The sequence below is a fragment of the Pelodiscus sinensis genome, chromosome 10, assembly GCF_052426305.1.
Source record: "Pelodiscus sinensis isolate ZL-2025 chromosome 10, ASM5242630v1, whole genome shotgun sequence".
Lineage (NCBI taxonomy): Eukaryota > Metazoa > Chordata > Testudines > Trionychidae > Pelodiscus > Pelodiscus sinensis.
Genome location: NC_143061.1, coordinates 56,703,792 through 56,720,125, shown reverse-complemented (window position 1 = coordinate 56,720,125; position 16,334 = coordinate 56,703,792). Strand labels below are relative to the sequence as shown.

The following is a 16,334-nucleotide window of genomic DNA, read 5'->3' as shown; positions in this document are numbered from 1 at the left end:
GGCGGAGGAGGAGGAAGGAAAGAGAGAAACTGGTGGAACTTCTCTCCCACCCCTGGTCCCAGCCCCCCTCAGAGGGGCGGGGTCCAGAGCCGGCGCAGTGGGGGGACCGCCGGGCGGTGCTTCCCTGAGGGGCACAAGCAGCGTGCTCAGGGCTGGCCCCCGAGGAAGGCGGGAGCAGCGGACAGCCCCCAGGATGCTCCATGCCATGGCCTGCTGCTTCCGGCCCCCGGGGGCTGACGGGCCGGGGCGCTGGGCTCCGTCCAGCTCAGACCCTGCACTTCCCCTCCGCCCGGCTCCATGTAGCTGCAAGCGCGGGGCAGGGCCAGGCTCGGGGGGTCTGATCTCACTGCCCCTGGGTACTGTGCAGCGACCAGCCGCGCCCGTCCTTTCCGGGGGCATTCGAGCCGCATCAGCCCCCTCCTCCAAGTGCCCCTCTGGCCGGGAGCCACGGCGCCGCCGAAGCAGAGCCAGCCCCCTGCTGTCAGGGACCCCATCTCCCCCAGCCAGGGCCCAGGGGGTCGCCGGCTCCTGCTCGGGCAGCTGCCCCTCCCTGCAGCTGTAACGGGGGCAGGCTGGCACTTGAGGGGCCTGTCCGAGCGCTCCCCTCCCCCGAGGCTGGGCAGCTGAGGATGCCACTGCGGCTTGCGGAGGACGTCCGTGACGGGGCGCGCGAGGAGCTGCGGCAGGGGAAGGAGGCCCGAGAACGGCAGCAGCGGGAGCTGTGGGAGACCCGCAGGGCCTTGGGGGACGAGAGCTGGGAGAAGGCGACACTGCAGCAGTCCAACGCCGAGCTGCGCGCGGCCGTCACACAGACACAGAGCGGAAGGAGCAGGTAGGTGGGCACGCGCCAGGCGAGCTGCAGGCTGCAGCCGGCACTCCTGGGCCCAGAGAGCCTGCCGAGGTGCAGGCAGGGCCAGTTACCCGGGCCCCACACCCAGCCCAGCGGCCTGCCAGGTGCAGGCGCTGCCTTCAGGCCTGTGAGGTCCGGAGGGCTGGGCGCTGCAGCCAGCCCAGGCAGGGGCATGGCACCATCTCCCCTTCCCTCCAGCCATGGGGTCTCCTTCCGCAGAACCAGGCCTGCACTGGGCACAGGAGCGTGGCCCCACCCTTTCTCAGCCCACGGCCGGCCTGGGGGCAGGCAGCCCAGAGCCCCGACAGCCAGGCTAGCAGATGCGGGCGGTGGCCCTGTGATGGCGCGTTGGGGTCCCCCTCCTCCTGCACCCCCGAAATGGCACGAACAGACTCCCCCAGCCAGAAGAACAGAGGGAGTTTATTGCCTCTCCAGCATACAGCACAGCACAGATGTCACCAGGTTACAGGGCAGGCCTAGGATGCCTCAACCCCCCTTGATATGGGGGGGTCTGGCTTCTAAACCCCCAGCCTGTGGCTGAGGCTGCTTCCTCCATGCTCCCAGACAGAAACTAACTAACTCTCCTCCAGCCCTGCCCCCCAGCCAGGGCAGCATCCACCTCCCTTTGTTTCTCTCCCTGGGGGGTAGCTGGTCAGACAGGTTGAGAGACCCCTTTGCATAATGTCTCACTCCCTGTCCTTCTGGGCTGTGGTACCAACAGCAGCCAGTGGGGTTACCCCAGAGCCAGCATAGAAAACAGCCCAATACCCTCACTACGGCACAGTTCTCCCCCCTCCGAGAGCGAACTGAGCAGGGTCACTCCGCTCGTGACCTAGGGAAGTTCGGGTCCTCTGCGTGGGAACCCGCCCCGGGGACATGGGTGCTCCCCTTGACTCGGGCCGGCCGTGGCGAGGCCCCACATGAGCTGGCTTCCCTCTGTCCACTCACCGCCCCGCTCCAGGGCGACTGGTGCAGGCCTGTCCTCGGGGGTCACACCCACCCTTCCGCTGGCCTTGATCTCTGGCCAGGGTCTCTCGGGCCGGGGCCATGAGCCCAGTGAGCCTTCTCTGGACAGCCAGGGCGGCTTCCACCCCCGACGCTCCATCCAGGGAGGTCTTCCCCTCCCATAACTCTCTCAGCAAGCCCAGAGGGTCTATCTGGGGTAGAGACCCCCAAGCCGCTTTCCTCCTGTCTTGGGCCTTCCCGCCCCTCTGGCAGGAGTCGCAGGACCGGCAGTACCGCTGCACGGATGCAAATATCCCCGGCCAGTAGAAGTGCTGGAGCAGCCTCAGCCGGGTGCTCCAGATCCCCCGGTGGCCCCCAACGGGGATGTCATGGGCCAAATACAGCAGCTTGAGGCGATACTTTCGGGGGACGACCAGCTGCCGCTGGACCCCCCATGCCCTCACCTTCCTGGGGGGAAGCCATTCCCGGAACAGGAGTCCACGCTCCCGCAGGAATCTCTCCTGGCCACCTCTCCCCCAGGGCTGAGCTGCACGGAGGCCAGCCTGGTCCCTCAGCCTCTGCAAGGAGGGGTCTGCCTGCACCTCAGCCTGGAATTCAGCCGCTGAGGCAGGGATCGGGACCTGTCCCCCACCTCTGCCTAGGTCCGGAGTCCCAGCCTGGCTGGACCCCGTGTCCACAGTGATGGTACCTTGACGACCCTGTCGGGAGGCCTCCCCTGGATCCAGGTTGTCAGCCCCTCGCTGGCTCTGGCGCCGGGTAGTGACTAGAGCCCGCTGGGATTCATGGGGCCACTCCTCTAGGTCATTCCCCATCAGCACCTCGGTGGGCAAGTGCGGGTGCACCCCCACTTCCTTGAGACCTTCCTTGGCCCCCCATTTCAGATGCACCCTGGCTACCGGCACCTTAAACGGGGACCCATCTATGCCCTTCAGGGTCAGCTGGGTGTGGGGTAGTATCCGCTCCGGGGCCACTATGTCAGATCGGGCCAGAGTCACCTCTGCCCCCGTGTCCCAGAAGCCCGTCACCTTCCTACCATCCACCTCCAGGGGTATGAGGCACTCGCTCCGCAGGGGCCGTCCTGCCCCCACCCGGTACACGGAGAAATCCGCCTCCTGAGGGTCAGACCTCCCAGGGGAGGTGCACTGAGCATCCTTCCCCTCTCTCTGAGCTGAGGTTTGCCTGCCAGCCCCTGCCTCTGGGGCAGCCTGCCCTTCCTCCCGCCCCAGCCAGTTAACCCTGGAAAGTCCCCGGTCCTGGGACCTGGTGCACTGAGCCCTCTTGTGGCCTTTTTGCCCACAGCGATGGCAAGTTAGGCTTTGGGCTGTCTCTGTCCAGGCCCTGGCTGGTTCTCTGGGGCACAGACGACCTGTTCCTTGGGCTCGCCTCGTAGTTGACTCCCTCCGTCGCTCAGCCGAGATCCGGTCTCTGCGCGGTTCCCTTTCTCTCCGGGACTCCCGTTCACACCCGGACCGGCTCTCCGTGAACTCATCCGCCAGTCTCCCGGCCTCCTGGGGGTTCTCTGGTCTTTGGTCCTTGAGCCACAGCCTCAGTTTGGGTGGGCACGCTTCATAGAACTGCTCCATCATGACCAGCCTGAGCAGCTCCTCTGCAGTCTGGGCTCCGACTCCAGACACCCACTTGCGGTAGTATTGCACCAGGCTGGAGGCCAGGTCCACATAGGTCTCCCGTGGCTCCTTCTGCACCCCCCGGAACCTCTTCCTGTACATCTCGGGAGTCAGCCCGAACTTGTGCAGCAGGGCCTCCTTGACTCGGTTGTAATCCCCTGGCTGTAGGTCCTCCAGCTGACTGAGCACTCCGGCCACCTCCTGGTTCAGTGCGGGGATGAGCTCCTGCAGCCAGTCAGCTGGGGGGACCCGCTGCAGTCCACAGGCCCTCTCAAAGGAGCTGAGGAACCCGTCTATGTCACCCATATCCTTCAATTGGGGCACCACGTGCCTCTCCAAGCGTCTGGGACCCTGGAGCCCATCCACTCTTGGCACAGCCGGGGCCCCGCCGGTTCTCCGCTCTGCCATGGCCAACTCATGCTTTCGCTGCTTCTCTCGGTCCTCTACTTCCAATTCCTTCATCCGCAGCTGGATCTCCAGCCACCGCAGCTCTGCTGGGCTGGCTCCTGCCCTAGATAGCCTACGGTTTGCAGGCCTCTCGGGGGAAGCTGTCCCATCTCTCCGGCAGGCTCCAGTGCTCTGCCTCCTCTCAGCGCCTGACACGCTCCCAGGGGAGGTCTGGCTGCTTCCCCTGGGGACAGATTCTTGGCCCTGTGGCTGGTCATTCTCTTCCAGCTGGGCAATCAGCTGGGCCTTGGTTGCTTTCCGCACAGGCAAGCCCTTCTCTCTGCACAGCCCCACCAGCCCTGCCTTCAAGAGTCGGGCGTAGGCCATCTGCCCGCTGGTCCCCTCGGTGCAGACTCACCAGTCTAGTGCTGCAGCGCCCCACGATTCCCAGGAACCGCTTTGCTCTGTCTCCAGCATGCCTGGCTACCGGGCTCCTGCTTCTACTGCGCCTTGTCACTTGCCGCTGGAAGCTCCATCCATGGGGTGCAGTGCATCCCACCCCTGACACCAGTGTGACGGCGCGTTGGGGGTCCCCCGTCTCCTGCACCCCGAAATGGCACGGACAGACTCCACCAGCCAGTAGAATAGAGGGAGTTTATTGCTTCTCCCGGATACAGCACAGCACAGATGTCATCTGGTTACAGGGCAGGCCTAGGATGCCTCAGCCCCTCTTGATACGGGGGGGGGGTCTCGGCTTCTAAACCCCCCAGCCTGTTGCTGAGGCTGCTTCCTCCATGCTCCCAGACAGACACTCACTCCCTCTCCTCCAGCCCTGCCCCCCAGCCAGGGCAGCATCCACCTTCCTTTGTTTCTCCCCATGGGGGGTAGCTGGTCAGACAGGTTGAGAGACCCCTTTGCATAATGTCTCACTCCCTGTCCTTCTGGGCTGTGGTACCGGCAGCAGCCAGTGGGGTTACCCCAGAGCCAGCATAGAAAGCAGCCCAATACCCCCACTACGGCACAGGCCCCTGCAGAGGGTCCGCCCTGGCCAGCAGTGACCGCGCGTGTCTGGGCAGCTTGCAGAGACGCCTGGAGGAGAAGCAGCGGGAAGCGGCGGTGCTGGGGGAAGCCAAGGCTGCCGTGCAGAAGGAGGCGGAGAAGTCCCGGGCGGAGGCCCTCCGGGAGCTGCGCAGGCAGGTGAGGGCAGGTGGCTTCTAGACACGTGCCCGCAGGGCTCTGCTGCCCCAGCTTCATCAGCCGCCCCACGCTCAGCCCCAGGCCCCTGGCTGCTCACTTGGGCCCGAGTGGGTCTCAGCCCCTGTGGCCACCCGCAGCAGGGCCAGGCTGAGGGAGGGGGGGCGGCTGGGAGGGCAGCTCCCTCCAGCTGGAGCCCAGGCCCTGCTCACCCCGTGGGTAGAACGTGGTGAGTTCCGAGCGCCACCCCCAGGGGCCCGGCCAGTGGCCTGCGGAGGGGAACGGGCTCTCGGAGGCCGGCCCTGAGAGTGGGTCCTGTGGAGGCAGGGCTCAGTCGGCCGAGCCGCAGCCCCCACGCGAGGGAGGGACCATTCCTGCCCCCGAGCCATGACGGGCGTGGGCACCAGCTGGGCTGAGGGGCCTGTCGGCATGGCCAAGCCAGCGGGCGCCCGCCCTGTGCAGGGGCAGACGCTGGGAGGCGAGAACAGCGAGCAGGGCAGAGAGGTGAGCGAGCTGCAGGCCCAGCTCCGGCGGCAGGAGCAGCAGAGCCACGGGCAGGCCCTGGAGCCGAAGCAGAGGGCTGCGGGGCTGGAGGCTGGCCAGGAAGAGGCTGGCAGAGAGGTGAGTCGAATGGGCGCCACAGCTGCTGGGCAGCGAGGGAGGAGCCCGGGGGAAATGCTGAGGCAGAGGGAATGGCCGAGGGCTCAACTAGCAGAGACCTGAAGGCCTGTTTTCTGCCCCTCCTGCTCCTGCCCATCGCTCCACGGCCCAGCCCTGCGCAGAGGGGTCTCTCCCTGCACCTGCCTATGAGCACGGCCCTGGGCGCTGGCGGGAGAAGGGGGCCCTGGCGGGCGAGGGTGAGTGCTGGCGCGGGAAAGTGGGTGCTGGCAGGTGAGGGCGGGTGCTGGCGGAAGAAGGGGGCGCTGGCGGGAGAAGAGGGGCGCTGGCGGGGGAAGGTGGGTGCTGGCGGGGGAATGCAGGCAAGGGCGGGCGCTGGTGGGGGAAGGTGGGTGCTGGCGGGAGAAGGGGGCGCTGGCGGGGGAAAGCGGGCGAGGGCGGGTGCTGGCGGAAGAAGGGGGCGCTGCCGGGGGAAGGGGGCCGCTGGCGGGAGAAGGGGCGCTGGCAGGGGAAGGTGGGTGCTGGCGAGGGAATGCAGGCAAGGGTGGGCGCTGGCGGGAGAAGGCGGGTGCTGGCGGGAGAAGGGGGGCGCTGGCGGGGGAAGCGGGCGCTGGCGGGAGAAAGGGGCGCTTGTCACATTACTGAATTGGAGGGAAGCAGCCAGATCGCTGCTGCACCCCTAGGTGGGGGTGTTGGTCCCAGAAAGTGGTATAAAAGGGAGCCATGTGGGGTATTGAATGGGAGCTTGTTGTTTTCTGATCCTGTGTACACTGTTTATGTGAGTATATAATGTCTGTGTTTGTAGGTAGGAATCTGTAATCTGTGTGGAAGCGACAGTCGCCCATTGCTGGGGTTTGGCCTGTAGGCGCTGGTGGAGCGACAGTCGCCCATCGCTGGGGTTTGGCCTGTAGGCGCTGGTGGAGCGACAGTCGCCCATCGCTGGGGTTTGGCCTGTAGGCGCTGGTGGAGCGACAGTCGCCCATCGCTGGGGTTTGGCCTGTAGGCGCTGGTGGAGCGACAGTCGCCCATCGCTGGGGTTTGGCCTGTAGGCGCTGGTGGAGCGACAGTCGCCCATCGCTGGGGTTTGGCCTGTAGGCGCTGGTGGAGCGACAGTCGCCCATCGCTGGGGTTTGGCCTGTAGGCGCTGGTGGAGCGACAGTCGCCCATCGCTGGGGTTTGGCCTGTAGGCGCTGGTGGAGCGACAGTCGCCCATCGCTGGGGTTTGGCCTGTAGGCGCTGGTGGAGCGACAGTCGCCCATCGCTGGGGTTTGGCCTGTAGGCGCTGGTGGAGCGACAGTCCCCCATCAATAGGGTTTGGCCTGTAGGCGCTGGTGGAGCGACAGTCGCCCATCAATAGGGTTTGGCCTGTAGGCGCTGGTGGAGCGACAGTCACCCATTGCTGGGGTTTGGCCTGTAGGCGCTGGTGGAGCGACAGTCCCCCATTGCTGGGGTTTGGCCTGTAGGCGCTGGTGGAGTGACAGTCGCCCATCAATAGGGTTTGGCCTGTAGGCGCTGGTGGAGCGACAGTCCCCCATTGCTGGGGTTTGGCCTGTTGGTGCTGGTGGAACGACAGTCGCCCATCAATAGGGTTTGGCCTGTAGGCACTGGTGGAGCGACAGTCGCTCATCACTGGGGCCTGGCCTGTACCCAATGATCTGGTTGGTCTCTAACACGTTTGCAAGGACAGAGCCCTGGACGGGGGTATGCCAGCCAGACATCTCCCTGCGCACAGGTGGGTGCCGGCATTACAAGTAGGCAGTGTCCATGCCGGGGCTCTGAATACTGCCTCTGGGCACCCGTTTCCTGAATACTGCCTCTGGGCAGCTGGACATCATGCGGCAGACGCTGTCAGGCAGCAAGAGGCAGAACCGCAGCCTGATGAACGCCGTGCGCGAGCTGCGGGACCAGCTGGGTGAGCTGGAGCAGCGATGCAGGGAGCTAGAGGCTCAGGTCGAGCACCTGCAGGAGGTGAGTGGAGCTCAGAGGCTGGATGGCTTCATGCTAATGACCCTAGACAGGGACTCAGGAGGGTTGGTGGCATGTCCCTGCTCTGCCACCGATGTCTGTGTGCTTTGGGTGAGTCCCTTAGCCTCTGGAGGCCTCAGTTCCCCTCATAATACTGCAGCCTTTGCCTGTTTAGCTGCGGGACCAGGGGCCAGTGCCTGGCATGAGGGCAGGGCACCAGGAAACATACGTCACTCCCAGGAGACGCTGGGCCCTAGGAGGGGGTGAACAAGGAGGAGAAAGGACCATAGGCGCAGGGAGAGGAGCTCCAACCCTTCCATCAAGCTAGGCAGGGTCAGCAGCCGGTGGGAGCCCCGAGGAGAGGACCACCCGTTTAACAGCCCGCGCCCAGCTCGTTTCCCGAGGGCCACACTCCTGGAACACGTAGGTGCCTGCCTGTGGATCTGGGGCCGGCTCTAGGCACGTGGCCCTGAGCACAGTGGCTGGGAACGACAGGCCCACCTGCCCCGGTTCAAAGGAGACTGGCATAGGGCAGAGCACAAAGGCAGAGTGGCAACCGCTCTGTGCAGCTGGTGCCCGGGTTAGGGCTCCGAATTCCTTCCAGTTCCCCCTGCCCAGCTGCCAGCCTTGGGCCGAACGAGCTGGTGGGACTGCCCTGGCTTGCCCCAGCTGGGCTCTGGCCCCAAGGCTGGGGTGTCCCAGAGAGTCTGTCAGCAGCAGCGGAGCCAGCAGGAGGCTGCCGCGTTGTTGCAGAGTGGGCAGGAGGAGAGGAGCATTCTCCAGGAGAGACTGAGCGTGCTGCAGCGAGCCATGGCCCACCTGCAAGGGGAGAACAAGGAGCTGGAGCGAGCGGCCTTACGGCTCAAGCAGGAGAACGCTGCCCTGAAGAAGACGCTCAGCAAGGTACTGCAGGGGGAGCTGTGAAGACACCAGCGAGCGTTAAGTGAAACACACAGCGAGGACCCAGTGAGGCTGCAAACGCACAACCTGTCAGGCCTGGAGCCGTGTGTGTCAGCTGCCAGGCCTGCAGAACACTAGCCCCGGCCCGGCCCGGCACAACGCCAACCGCGGCCAGACTCAGCTCGGCACAACGCCAGCCCCAACCCGGCACAACGCCAACCGCGGCCAGACTCAGCTCGGCACAACGCCAGCCCCAATCCGGCACAACGCCAACCGCGGCCAGACTCAGCTCGGCACAACGCCAGCCCCAACCCGGCACAACGCCAACCGCGGCCAGACTCAGCTCGGCACAATGCCAGCCCCAACCCGGCACAACGCCAACCGCGGCCAGACTCAGCTCGGCACAACGCCAGCCCCAATCCGGCACAACGCCAACCGCGGCCAGACTCAGCTCGGCACAATGCCAGCCCCAACCCGGCACAACGCCAACCGCGGCCAGACTCAGCTCGGCACAACGCCAGCCCCAACCCGGCACAACGCCAACCGCGGCCAGACTCAGCTCGGCACAATGCCAGCCCCAACCCGGCACAACGCCAACCGCGGCCAGACTCAGCTTGGCACAACGCCAGCCCCAACCCGGCACAACGCCAACCGCGGCCAGACTCAGCTCGGCACAACGCCAGCCCCAACCCGGCACAACGCCAACCGCGGCCAGACTCAGCTCGGCACAATGCCAGCCCCAACCTGGCACAACGCCAACCGCGGCCAGACTCAGCTCGGCACAACACCAGCCCCGGCCCGGCACAACGCCAACCGCGGCCAGACTCAGCTCGGCACAACACCAGCCCCGGCCCGGCACAACGCCAACCGCGGCCAGACTCAGCTCGGCACAACACCAGCCCCGGCCCGGCACAACGCCAACCGCGGCCAGACTCAGCTCGGCACAACACCAGCCCCGGCCCGGCACAACGCCAACCGCGGCCAGACTCAGCTCGGCACAACGCCAGCCCCAACCCGGCACAACGCCAACCGCGGCCAGACTTCAGCTCGGCACAACGCCAGCCCCAACCCGGCACAACGCCAACCGCGGCCAGACTCAGCTCGGCACAACACCAGCCCCAACCCGGCACAATGCCAACCACGGTCAGACTCAGCTCGGCACAACACCAGCCCCGGCCCGGCACAACGCCAACCGCGGTCAGACTCAGCTCGGCACAACGCAAGCCCCGGCCCGGCACAACGCCAACCGCGGCCAAACTCAGCTCGTCACAACACCAGCCCCAACCCGGCCCGGCACAACGCCAACCATGGCCAGACTCAGCTCGGCACAACACCAGCCCCAACCCGGCCCGGCACAACGCCAACCATGGCCAGACTCAGCTCGGCACAACGCCAGCCCCAACCCGGCCCGGCACAACGCCAACCGCGGCCAGACTCAGCTCGGCACAACACCAGCCCCGGCCCCGCACAACGCCAACCGCGGCCAGACTCAGCTCGGCACAACGCCAGCCCCAACCCAGCACAACGCCAACCGCGGCCAAACTCAGCTCAGCACAACACCAGCCCCGGCCCGGCACAATGCTAACCGTAGCCAGACTCAGCTTGGCACAACGCCAGCCCTGGCCTGGCCCGGCACAATGCTAACCGTGGCCAGGCTCAAGCCGGCCTGGCAAAATGCCAACCGTGGCCAGGCTCAGCTTGGCACAATGCCAGCCCCGGCCCGGCCCGGCACAACGCCAACCATGGCCAGACTCAGCTCGGCACAATGCCAGCCACGGCCAGGCTCAGCTTGACAAAACGCCAGACCAGCGCTGGCCCAGCTCAGCACAACGCCAGCCCCAACCCGGCCCGGCACAACGCCAACCATGGCCAGACTCAGCTCGGCACAACACCAGACCAGCCCTGGCCCAGCTCAGCACAACGCCAGCCCCAACCCGGCCCGGCACAACGCCAACCATGGCCAGACTCAGCTCGGCACAACACCAGACCAGCCCTGGCCCAGCTCAGCACAACGCCAGCCCCAACCCGGCCCGGCACAACGCCAACCATGGCCAGACTCAGCTCAGCACAACGCCAGCCCCAACCCGGCCCGGCACAACGCCAACCATGGCCAGACTCAGCTCAGCACAACGCCAGCCCCAACCCGGCCCGGCACAACGCCAACCATGGCCAGACTCAGCTCGGCACAACGCCAGCCCCAACCCGGCCCGGCACAACGCCAACCATGGCCAGACTCAGCTCAGCACAACACCAGACCAGCCCTGGCCCAGCTCAGCACAACGCCAGCCCTGGCCCGGAGTCTAAAGCGCGGGGGACCCTGGCAGCACCATTCTCCAGCACAGGCCCGGGGAGCAGCCTGCCCGTGGGGAGGGCAAAGTGCAGCCCCACTGCCCCGCAGAGGCTGAGTGAGGGCACAAGGGGCAGTGCGAGGGGAGGGCTGTCTTCACGCTGCCTTTTGTGCAGACGTGCACGTTCACCACTGCACAGAGAGCAGAGCACGGCCGTGTCATGTCCAACCCACGCGCTTGTGCGTACCCACGCCGTGCTGGGATCTCGGTGTGTGACACGCACGTTTGCCTCTGGCAATGGCTGTCCGTGCGTACAGACCCCGCCCCCGGAAAGCGTCTGTCCTGCAGCGCGCTGCCTCACGTTAAGCGTGTGCTCACGCCCACCACGCACTAGAGCACTGTCCGGAATCGACAGCGCCTCCGCCCAGCAGGACAGACGCATCCCCGCAGAGCCAGGCCCGGTCCTGTGAGTGGGAGTGCGCTGGAGGCCTGCTCCCGTGACCTTGGCTTTCTGGGCCCCATCCAGACCCGTCCTGCCCCTTGCATTTGGGTCCGTGAGTGTGGTTCTTGCACGCTTTGAACGCAGGCTGGATAACAACTTCAGACCTCTTCATTCGAGTAGAATCGCCTCCCCGCCCAGGTGTGCGCCCCCAGCTACCGGAGTCTCCCGCCTGCCTCCGGTCAGCTGAGTCCAGGCCGCAGATGTGTTAGGAACCAGCAGGGGCGCTCTGGGATTGGCCTGATTAACACCGGTGATGGGGGAAGCAAAATCCAAACCATGTGCTAGAGACGTCATCTAATTTTAATACAAGCGCTTTCAGGTTGACTTTTCATCCCTCCACGATTGTTGACTAAACACACACACGCGCTCACACGCACACACACGTTTACACACACACATTTACACTCACACGCTCACACACACACGTTTACACACACGCACTCACACGCACACACGCTCTCACACACACGTTTACACACACACTCATATGCACACGCACACGCTCTCACACTCACATGTTTACACGCACACACGCTCACACGCACACATTTACACACGCTCATACGCGCACACACACTCACGCTCACACACATGCCCATTCAGGATGCTTGTTTTTGAAGGTTTCACGGGTTCTCTCGCCGTGGCAATACAACCCCTGCCTGGGCCTGGCTCCGGAAGGCTGGAAGTCTGGTGGTGAAGCTGGAGCAGACCTGGACTCAGCATTCCCAGCTCCGGGGTCCCTGAGCGCTGGCCTAGCGCACGGAGGGGGCCATCGGCTCGGCTGCTTAGGGGAAGGGGTCACTAGTCAGGGGACGGTCAGGTTGGTTCTGGCAGAGGCAAGTGCTACAGGCCGTGGATGAAGGTTTTGCTAGGGGCTGGAGGGAGTCACCCCTTGTTCTCGCCTCCCCCTCCCATCTTATGGATCAGGTGACTGTGTAGGGTGGGGCCGACATGGGGGCACAGAAGCTCTCTGGATGTGGGGTGGAGGCGGGAGGCCAAGATGTGACGGGCCGGGCTGGGTCTGGGCACAGCTGAGGGCGTCCGCTCAGGGCAAATTGCTCAAACTCGGGGCACCTTATAGCCCCAGACTGGAGACCTTCTGAACAGGCCACGAACCAGTCACACCGAGCACCTCAGCTGCCAGCCTGGCCAGCCTGAAGCCTCATGAGCAAAACCCTCAGACTCCCCAGCTCTCCCTGTGCCCCAATCAGCCCCGGGCCTAACACAGGTGAAGGGTTATGGAACCCGATCTCACCGTCCCCGAACGGGTTCTTCCGGTCCCAAGAAACCAGCCACAGGTCCCAGTCAATTTACACTCTGGATCGTACCCACAGGACCACGCTGGGCCAGTCCTTTAGAATCTACAATCGAAAGGTTTATTAATAAAAGAGGGTATGTCTACACTACCCCACTAGTTCGAACTAGGAGGGTAATGTAGGCATACCGCACTTGCAAATGAAGCCTGGGATTTGAATTTCCCGGGCTTCATTTGAATAAGCTGGGAGCCGCCATTTTTAAATCCCCGCTGGTTCGAACCCCGTGCAGCGCGGCTACACGGGGCTCGAACTAGGTAGTTCGGACTAGGCTTCCTATTCCGAACTACCGGTACACCTCGTTCCATGAGGTGTACCGGTAGTTCGGAATAGGAACCTAGTCCGAACTACCTAGTTCGAGCCCCGTGTAGCCATGCTACACGGGGTTCGAACCAGCGGGGATTTAAAAATGGCGGCTCCCCGCTTATGCAAATGAAGCCCGGGAAATTCAAATCCCAGGCTTCATTTGCAAGTGCGGTATGCCTATATTACCCTCCTAGTTCGAACTAGTGGGGTAGTGTAGACATACCCAGAAAGAAAAGCCTGAGAGTGAGGGTGTGAAGGAGAAACGTTACATGCATCGAATCTCTCAGTTCTCGACACAGGCTCGCAGCAGGGATTTTACAAACTGCCAGCTTTTACATCTCTGGTTACAGCCTACGTCAGGACGGGTCCACGGTTCTTTTCAGCTCGTGGTTCCCTGCAAGGCTGATCTGGGAGCAGGAGCTGAACTGAAGACCAGATGGAGGGGCCACATGGCACTTCTACCTCTCCTGGCACCCTCCTGGCCAGAGCAGGTCACATGGTCGAGTCACCTGTCTGTTTCACATGCTGGCAGCCGCTCTGCGTTGGCTTGCAGGTGTCAGTCCCATTCCTCAGGTGTGTATTGGCACCTAGAGATTCATTGTCTCCTTGCTAATTAGCATAGCCATTGGCTGAGCATTCTTTGCCTTTTGTTCTGTCTCTGACAGAGAATTTTCCAGCATCAACACGGAGTCCATGTTTCTAACTCCACACACAGGCCTCATACAAGTACATGAGTAGCACACACAGAACCAGCAGAACAGAAGCGTTCATGTGACATCTTGTGCCGACTTATGGGGCAAACACCCCCACCACCATGGGGGCAGCAGTGACCTTTAGAATCCAAGAACATGACACAAGGAAAAAGAGGTGCAGAGCTGGCAGCTCTCCCTTGTCAAGGAGGGAGCCCAGAGATAACTACCATGAGCATCTGGGGACCAGCTGGCTAGGCAGTAGTTGAGCAGAAAGGGCCCTGGGGTTTCCAGTGGATGAGAAGCTGGACGTGAGTCAACAGTCGCCCTTGTAGCCAAGCAGGCGAATGGCGTATTAGGTGCATTAGGAGGAGCATTGCCAGCAGATCCAGAGAAGTGATTATTCCTCTTTACTCGGCTCTGGTGAGGCCACATCTGGAGTGTTGTGTCCAGTTCTGGGGCCCCCACTATAAAAGGATGTGGACGCATTGGAGAGGGTCCACCAGGGCAACCAAAATGATTCAGGGCTGGAGCACGTGACCTATGAGGAGAAGCTGAGGGACTTGGGTCTGTATAGTCTGCAGAAGAGAAGAGCGAGGGGGGGTTGGTAGCAGCCTTCAGTTCCCTAAAGGAGGTTCCAGAGAGGCTGGGGAGCGGCTGTTCTCAGGGTGGCAGGTGGCAGAACGAGGAGCAATGGGCTCAAGCGGCAGTGGGGGAGGTCCAGGTTGGAGATTAGGGGACAGAATTTCCCTAGGAGGGGGTGAAGCGCTGGGCTGGGTTCCCTAGGGAGATGGTGGAATCTCCACCCCTAGAGGTGTTTAAGTCCCAGCTTGACAAAGCCCTGGCTGGGCTGGTTGAGCTGGGGTTGGTCCTGCTTCTGACAGGGGCTGGACTCGATGACTCCTGAAGTTTCTTCCAGCCCTGGGATTCTGTGATTCTATGATCGCTGTGATGTGGGGCAGGATTCCTACCTCCCAGACCTTCCCACTATACAATGCAACTCCGTGGGCTTTGTCGGGTGCAGGATTTGACCCACAGGGACTCCCCTCTGGCTGTGCCCAGTGGCTGTTTCCCTACCTAAGGCGCTGTGTTCCATGCACTGGAGTATGGAGTTAACTTCAGACGAGGTTGTCAGGCATTGTCGTGTTTCTCTCCTAAATCGGGGGCTGTGCGCGGTTGTGATTTGGGGATGGTGTGCTGCAGAGCACCATCAATTTTCTTTTGCAAAATCAGTTGTGGATTGTGGTTGAGAGTGTGATGCTGAATCCCTGTGGGCGTAGGCCAGCCTGCATTGCTGCACCATTGGCAGGGCCCTACCAGCTTCATGGTCAGGAATACCACGTTATGGACCATGAAGTCTGGTCTTTCGGTTGCTTTTACCCTGCACTATACAGACTTCCGGGGGGAGGCCGGCGTTTCTCAGACTGAGGATCCTGACCCCAAAGGGAGTTGCAGGGGGCTGCAAGGTTATGTTGGGGCGGGGTTGATGGAACTGCCACCCTTACTTCTGCACTGCTGTCAGAGCTGTTGGCCTGGGAGGCTGTACCCTGCCTACAGCAGTGCAGAAGTAAGGGTGGCCATACCCTACCATGCCCCCTTTCTGCGCTGCTGTTGGCAGTGGCTCTGCCTTCAGAGCTGGGCTCCTGTCCAGCAGCCCCGCTCTCCAGCTGCCCAGCTCCGCAGGCAGCACTGATGCCAGCAGCAGCGCAGAAGTAGGGGTTGCAGTGCTGTAACAACCTTGCAACCCCTCCTCCGCCAACTCCTTTTTGGGTCAGGACCCTTATGATTTTACAGGGCCAAATGTGAAATTTCACTTTTAAATAGCGGTAATAACTAAATGTATCACTTTAAAAACCCTGTTTATGACCATGATATTGATCAAAATGGCCCGTGAATGTGGTAGGGCCCTAAACATCAGGATTCTAAAGGACAGCGTAGAAATGAAGCTCCACAGCAGTCGTTTAAACATCCTATTCTGATGTACACAAAAGTCACAAGCGTTTCTTGGCTCTGAAAAATGAACCATTCGATTCTGGTGATGCTCTTGGAGACAGATCTCTCCCAAAGGTCCAGTCTAAAAGAATTGTGGGGTTCTGCACTGGCACTCAGAGAATGTGATAAACACTGAATCTTCCACTCTTGGTCATAGCATCGTAGAATCGCAGGGTCGGAAGAGACTCAGGAAGTCAGCTAGTCTAACCCCTGCTTAAAGCAGGACCAACCACAACTCAATCATCCCAGCCAGGGCTTTGTCAAGCTGGGACTTCAAGACCTCTATGGATGGAGATTCCACCCCTCCCCAGGGAACCCATCTCAGTTCTTCCCCACCCGCCTAGGGAAATAGTTTTTCCTACTATCCAACCTAGAGCTCCCCCTCTGTAACTTGAGCCCATTGCTCCTTGTTCTGCCATCTGTCACTACTGAGAACAGCCTCTCTCCAGCCTCTTTGGAACCTCCCTTCAGGAAGTTGAAGGCTGCTCTCAAACCCCCCCTCACTCTTCGCTTCTGCAGACTAAACAGACCCAAATCCCTCAGTCTCTCCTCATAGGTCATATGCTTCAGCCCCCTAATCATTTTGGTTGCCCTCCGCTGGACCCTCTCCAATGCGTCCACATCCTTTCAGTAATGGGGGGCCCAGAACTGGACACAATACTCCAGATGTGGCCTCACCAGAGCTGAATAAAGGAGAATAATCACTTCTCTGGATCTGCTGGCAATGCTCCTCCTAATG

At 62.5% G+C, this 16,334-nt stretch overlaps 1 protein-coding gene across 1 annotated transcript; it reads left to right on the top strand.

Moving 5' to 3' along the window:
• The first annotated feature begins 62 nt into the window (after positions 1-62).
• On the top strand, positions 63-5,937 carry LOC142825753 (uncharacterized). The gene is made up of 4 exons (XM_075917855.2): positions 63-832; positions 4,905-5,025; positions 5,485-5,643; positions 5,795-5,937. The coding sequence occupies exons 1-4, from the start codon at positions 630-632 to the stop codon at positions 5,915-5,917; spliced, it is 606 nt and encodes a 201-aa protein (XP_075773970.2). The 5' UTR covers positions 63-629; the 3' UTR covers positions 5,918-5,937.
• Positions 5,938-16,334: the final 10,397 nt, after the last annotated feature.